Source organism: Eschrichtius robustus, chromosome 11, assembly GCF_028021215.1.
Source record: "Eschrichtius robustus isolate mEscRob2 chromosome 11, mEscRob2.pri, whole genome shotgun sequence".
NCBI classification, from domain to species: Eukaryota; Metazoa; Chordata; class Mammalia; order Artiodactyla; family Eschrichtiidae; genus Eschrichtius; species Eschrichtius robustus.
The window spans coordinates 114,066,396-114,072,779 of NC_090834.1; the positions used below are offsets into that span (position 1 = coordinate 114,066,396).

The 6,384-nt window shown below is 59.2% G+C and overlaps 1 protein-coding gene across 5 annotated transcripts; it reads right to left on the reverse strand.

Annotated features, from left to right (window-relative positions):
• Nucleotides 1–297: 297 nt before the first annotated feature.
• Nucleotides 298–6,302, reverse strand: TMEM80 (transmembrane protein 80). 5 transcript variants are annotated; one of them, XM_068556772.1, is made up of 5 exons: nt 6,256–6,302; nt 3,656–3,803; nt 2,867–2,939; nt 2,686–2,778; nt 298–1,348 (listed from the first exon to the last, which is right to left on the reverse strand). In XM_068556772.1, the coding sequence occupies exons 3-5, from the start codon at nt 2,937–2,939 to the stop codon at nt 1,143–1,145; spliced, it is 372 nt and encodes a 123-aa protein (XP_068412873.1). In that variant the 5' UTR covers nt 3,656–3,803; nt 6,256–6,302; the 3' UTR covers nt 298–1,142. The 5 variants fall into 5 exon arrangements, with proteins under 5 accessions (XP_068412873.1, XP_068412872.1, XP_068412871.1 ...); XM_068556771.1 differs by having other exon boundaries at nt 2,867–2,960; XM_068556770.1 differs by having other exon boundaries at nt 2,867–3,018.
• Between the last annotated feature and the right edge of the window lie 82 nt (nt 6,303–6,384).

The window sequence follows — 6,384 nt, forward strand, 5'->3', positions numbered from 1 at the left end:
CACAGAGGGTAAACAGCAGGACGCCCCCACTGGCCTTCGGGGCTACAGGCGCACACTGGTCCTGAGCTAGAGAAGTTGGCTGAGCAGACAGCTCTCTGCTCCCACTGGCCCCCTAAGGGTAAGACCCACGAGGCTGACACCACCAGTGCCCCTCGCTGAGGCCAGCCCCGTGGAGGCCCAGGCTGGGGGAGCGCAGCTCCGGGGCTGCTGTGTGGGGCCCGCAGCGGGCACGCGGCCTGTGCCCTGAGGGATGAAGGGAGAACCCTGGAGGAGACAGGTGGCTGCAGTCAGGAGCAGTTCAGAGAGGTAGAGAAGCTTCTTTATTTAAAAATACCGTGAAGAGAGAATATCCAGATGCTCAAACACAACATTACTCCAGACGTAGAAAATGTGAAATTGAGACCAAGGGAAGTCACTAGAAAACATCGGCGCAGACTCCTTCCAGGAGCACTTGCAGAGGGGCTGGGGTCCCCTACTGGGGACTCTCCAGCTCTCCTCCCCGGCTCTGCGCTGGGGCTTCCAGGTCACCTTCGCCTTTCTCCAGAATCCCCCAGGGAAAGGTGTCACGGCTGAGGGGAAACCCCCCCGCCCCGAGCTGCCTGGCCCTCGGCAGGCGCCTCCTGTGCGCGGCAGAGTGCACCGCCTGCCCGGGGCTCGGCCCGCAGAGCAGGACCCCTGGTCCCTGTGCCACCCCGAAGCTGCAGGGAGAGCAGAGACGGCCGATCCCGGCCTGAGAGGGAGATGCCACGGACACCGCGAGGGCACTGGCCCAGCTGCCTGCTTTCCGAAGGCCTCGTCCCCCTCTGCACCCCGGATGTCGGTGGCTGCTGAAGCCAGATCCCCGCCAGCCAGAAACGCCCCCGCGATTCCCCGCAGACCGGCCGGGACAGCCCCACCCCTGCTTCCGCCGCACCCAGCCCCTGCCCAGCGCCTTGTTCTGCCCTGGCTCCCGACCCCACCTCCGCCTCATAGACCCTCCACACCATCTGACCCTCTAACAAACACAAACACCGAGGCAGGTCAGCACGAAGATGTCCTTCCCGCTCAGCAACCGTCAGCGGGGGAGGTGACGGCTGGGGCACAGTCTGGCTCTGAGGAGGGTCTCCTGCCCAGGGCTGTCCCGCGGGCCGGGCACCGCCCACCTAGCTATCGAAGGCGGCGATGGCCACCGCTTGCAGGACGGCCTCCAGGCCGTGGAGCGCCAGGAGCACGGCGCTGAGGGCCGAGTCGGCCCACAGCACCAGGGTCTGCCAGAGCAGGAAGTAGACGGACAGCAGGGCACCGCCCACCGTGAGGACCAGGCTGGCGGCCAGCGGTACCTCGGCTTCCATCAGGTTGCCCTTGGTGCCTGGAAAGCAGAACAGACGTGCTGGGTGAGCGCCGGGCTTTGGGACGCACGGGCCCGGGAGGGCCCCGGCATCTCAGCCGTGAGACCAGTGCCAGCGCTGACCACCATGTGATGCTTGAGGACTTGAGTGAAAGATCCCACTGTGACCACTGCAGGGGACTCTTCAAAGTGTCGGAAAGCAAACGCAAAAAGGGGCATGTCTTCCTTAGTGAGGAAGAAAGCCAACCGAGGCTGTGATGTTCTACTCTTGGTCTTTGGGTCAGTTGCGTGGGTGGGAGACAGAATTTGGTTTTCTAAAGACAATTCCAACTGCATTCTGACACCTTTTCCTAATTCCACATTGACTGAGAAGATTTTGTTTAAAATTTCCAAAAATAGTTCACTTTGGGCTAAGATCATTGTGGAAAATTTCACGCATATTTACAAAAAACAAAGCAACTGCACGTTTTACAAACAAATGGGTCAGCATGGAAGACGTTGATCTCCAGCTGTCCCGGCCACGGGTGCCCAGGGTGCCCCAGGAGCATGAGGGGCTTGCGGATGCCCAGCGACTCTAGTGCCGTTTGCCACCCTCCCACGGGCACGGGCTCGTCTGTGTCGTGGGTGTGCATGTGCAGGGGCCCGGGACGTGCCGGCTGTCCTATCAGCCATTCCAGAGGCAGGAGCGTTTCTCAGACGTGTCAGCGGAACCCACAGCGTGATCCCGTTTAGAAGAGATGTGCTCGTGTCCGAGTGCCTGTGACTGGGAACGGGGAGGCATGGGCCCTGATGGTGAGCTGTGGAGGGAGCGGGGGAGCTCTCTCGGGGCTCCTATACTGTCTGAGCTTCAGGACGTGAGGGGAGTCGGCCGAGCAAGATTCTGGCTGGGGGCCTCCAGGAGCCGGACTGGGGAGGCTGGGGAGCCTTCCACCCTCCAGGCCCTGCTGCCCTGGTGGGGACCTGACAGAACTTTCCAGATCTTTCTCCTCCTGACCACTGAGGCCAACGGAAGGGGAGGAGGGAGGTGCGGGTGAGTGTTTTAGGGCCCCAGGGTTGATGACTGAGCTGGCTTCTAACCTCAGTGCTGTTTGTTACCCAGCAGCTTGTGCACGATATGCTTCCAAACAGGGAGCATTCCCACCAAGGACGTGGCCAATATTCTTCGTCTTGTGGACGAAGCTTCTGCATAAACAAATTAATACTTAATGACACTGTAAGGAAAGGCCTGCAAAACCATGGGTAAGCAGTTTCAGTCAAAAGTGTCTCTAAGAACCGTGTTACAAGATGACCAACATGTAAAGGTTCACACGTAAAGCTAGCAACAATCCCAAGTACTATGTGGTTTCCAGTCAACTCACCGAAGTATAACCGAATTGCTTCCAGAATCCCCATCAGAAAGAGCAGAGTCAGGTCGAGGACCAGGTAACTGTGAGGATAAGTGAAAACCTGACCTGGAGAAAAACGGGCGACAAAGCTGAGCTCCTGTTACAGGACACAGGGTACCCACACCTTTGAGCTGCCTTTTCACACGAGACTTACTTTTATACACGGCCAGCAGGAGCGTAGCTAGGAAATAAAGGGCATAGTACGTCCCACTGAGATAGAGCAGCATCTGAAGAGGGAGCGACGAGAGCTGGCCAGCGGTTAAGGACTCTCAGGCCCAGCACATGGCCCTGCCCGAGGGCACCCACCTGGGGAGGGAGGACGGACGGGAGGGGCTGCTCCGCCACCTGACCAGAGGCCCTGCAAACACGTGGGTCCAGCCCAGGCACCTGCGGGTGGCCACGGAGACCCGGCCAACGGCCCCCTGCCTGGCTTCCTTTGACACCCCTCCTGGTGTCACCACACCTGGCAGGGCTCCTGTGGGCTCCGGGGTGGGGCTGGGGCTTCCCCCCAGGGGACGTCCTAGCCTGGAGCAAGAGGACCGGGCACATCCTTGGTGACTGCAGGCAGGACGGCCTCGGCACCCCGGGCTTCCTCAGGTGGCATCACCCTGACCTAGGTCCCAGTTATAACAGAGAGCAAAAAGTGACCTTTTTCACTTTCTTCAAAGAAAATGTCTTTCTCTCTTTTGGGGGGCAGTTAAATACCCACTTGCAACTTTCCTGAGCTCTGAACACTTCGTATTTGTTTATGCTAAAACAAGTCTGTAAGTTTTCCAAGTGAGGGGTTTTCGTGTTCCTGCCCCCCCGGGCCCGGAGGGAGTCAGGCAGCCACCCCTCGGCGTGGGGCTGAGCAGGAGGCACCAGTGCAGGAGGTTATATCAACTCTCTCCACCTGTTAGTGGACGCCCTTCCCACTCAGGTGGAATGACTACTCAAAACTTACAGGGAAGCTGGGGCTGGGGGCTGGGGGCTTAAAGCAGTAAAAAGCGGGAGCCAAGAGCCGACTTCAGGTGCCTGGGAGGCCTGGGTCTTGGGCTGGCGGAGGGCCACAGGGATGCAGCAGCGGGATACCACCGTGGAGGAAGCTCTGCCTGGAAGAGAAGGTACAGTCAGAGAGGCCCCGAGTCCTACCAGGACGCTCCAGAGGCCTGTTCTCCTGTTGCCGCGGATTTATGGCCCGCAGCTAGGTTCCTTTCCGGCACCTCTGCACCCACTGTCCCTCCAGGGAGGATCTGACCATCTGCTTTTCTGAACCTGAGGCTGGGAGTCAGGGCGTACCCACAGGCGAAGCCCAGATCCACACCTGAGGCCAGATGCCAGGAGAGAAACCAGACACACAGCTTTTCTCATCTCATATGTGCCACACGTACACAGATGAAAACGTTTTTTGATTCAGGTTACAAGTCTCTATCATTGATAATAGATGTTTGCTTTCCTCTGGAATTTTATTCATCGCCCCAAATATCCCTCCCCAAATAAGAATCTCCTAAGCCAGCAATCTAGTCTCTTTCCGACCCTCTCCCGCCACACAGCAGTGACACATTCTGCCCACGTCTTCAGATGACAGTGTACGGCAACGCGCCAATAACGACTCAGAATTTGCCAGCAGCGAGTAGGACGGTGCCCTCTCCTACTCCATTTCCTCCTTAGTCCCCAGGGGGCAAGAGAGAAACTCCCAGCCTGGGTGAGCCTTTGCTTCCTCGGCAGATTCGAGGTCCTCTGGGAGTCTCACTTGGGTGGGGGTCTTACGTGGGTCAGCACAGGACACGGGTGATGGAGAGGCAGCACGTGCTGAGCACGGGGAGCCTCGGAGGGTGCCGAGCACGGATCCTCAATAAACCTCCATCGCGACATGGGGAGGGTGCTCTCTAAACCCGACCCCTTCTTTTCCAGGCCCAAGCTAAACTAGGCTGCCTCGATACCTGTAATTATTTGGGTGGATTTCACGGTAATCAGGACTTTGCTCCCTTCTGACCCTTCTCTTGACAGTTCGCTTCAGAACTTCAGATCTATTTGCCAGTTGCCCATTGTTATGCTTGAGATGATGGGGCTCAGGGAAAAAATGCTGTTGAAAAACCTTCAGCGCCACAGGATTTAAATAATTGACATGAAGGGTAGCTACAATCAGATATGCTGTTCTAACGATTTCAGACCTACAGAAAGAGGCTCATTCTGACTAAAGATAACCGTGGCTTTTTTTTTTTTTCAATATAAATTTACTTATTTATTTATTTAGGCTGTGTTGGGTCTTTCTTGCTGTGCGCGGGCTTTCTCTAGTTGCGGTGAGCGGGTGCTACTCTTCATTGCGGTGCCCGGGCTTCTCATTGCGGTGGCTTCTCTTGTTGCGGAGCACGGGCTCTAGGAGCGCAGGCTTCAGTAGTTGTGGCACGCAGGCTCCGTAGTTGTGGCTCACAGGCTCTAGAATGTAGGCTCAGTAGTTGTGGCGCATGGGCTTAGTTGCTCCACGGCACGTGGGATCTTCCCGGACCAGGGCTCGAACCCGTGTCCCCCGCATTGGCAGGCGGATTCTTAACCACTGCGCCACCAGGGAAGTCCAACCGTGGCTTTTAGAACTTCGCATTTTTTGTCAATGATTCACTGTAATAACAATGTGGCGGTCAGAAGTTAAATGTGAAAGCAAAGAGAAAGAATGTTTTTCCTTGCGTGATATACGAGGGGTGTGAAGCGGATCGCTCTGGTGTAAACGTACTTTTCCACCAAATGAAAACGCGCGAACCTCAGTACCCGTGGCCTTGCACAAAGGTCTGGCGCTTGGGAACCCCGGTGCCGGGAAAGCTCTGTCTGAAGCTCAGACCACAGTCTGCTTCTTTGTCAGCTAGCTGCCCAGCTCACCGCTCCCGTCTAGTCCCAGCCTCTCCTCGCACGAGTAATTTCGGAACCTGACAGCTGAGATGTGGAAATTGGCCTTTTCCGTCCGGCCGAGTGAGCTCCCCGGGCCGCCCGCATACCTCGCTTTGGTTCCACGAGCTCTGCGGCGCGGTCTCTTACAGACCCAGCGACCAGGACTTCGAATGGGCCGCCGACCGGCCGACCCCCCGCCGCCCCGCGCAGGGCGCCACCGAGACAGGACGAACCCGTGAGCCGGCAATCCCGGCGAGAATGCAAACCTTCGCTCCAGAAGCCGGTCCCACTGGGCCCGCAGGCAGGGCCCACTCCAAACCGGGGTGTCCCCTTCCTGCCGGCTCCGGACGAGCCCGTCCCGCTCGCTGCCGGCCCACTGGCCCCGCAGGGGTTCTCATCTGGGTCGGAGGGCGCCGAGCGTCCCCTCGGGGGAGCCGTGACCGCACCGCCGTGGCTCCACCGCCCCGCGCGTCCACGGGAAGCGGCGGCGCGGACCCGGGACGGGCTCTCCGGGCCAGGGTCCTTGTGGACACATGAAGTCTACCGGTTAACGACCCCGGCGAGCTGCGCCCGCAGCTCGGCCTTCCCCGCACCAGGAGGAACCGAACCAACTGAACCCCTCTCCCGGGGCGACCTCCGAGACGCCCCTAGGCCTCCGCGACCCCACACCCAGCCCCTCACCTCGCCGCGAGGCCGCCATCTTTGCGCCCCGCCCCGTGTCCCGCGCCCCGCCCCGTGCCCCACGCCCCCGCCCCGCGCCCCGCCGCGATCCCGCCCGCCGCGATCCCGGCAGCCTCTCGGCGCCGGACG

What these genes read in the sequence shown, in the direction of transcription:
- TMEM80 (XM_068556768.1), bottom strand. An exon ending in GCAGAGCTTCCTCCACGGTG is followed by an intron (nt 2,961 to 3,783) that starts GTATCCCGCTGC and finishes ACCGCTGGCCAG; the next exon opens with CTCTCGTCGCTCCCTCTTCA. An exon ending in AGCAATTCGGTTATACTTCG is followed by an intron (nt 1,349 to 2,685) that starts GTGAGTTGACTG and finishes TCTGCTTTCCAG; the next exon opens with GCACCAAGGGCAACCTGATG.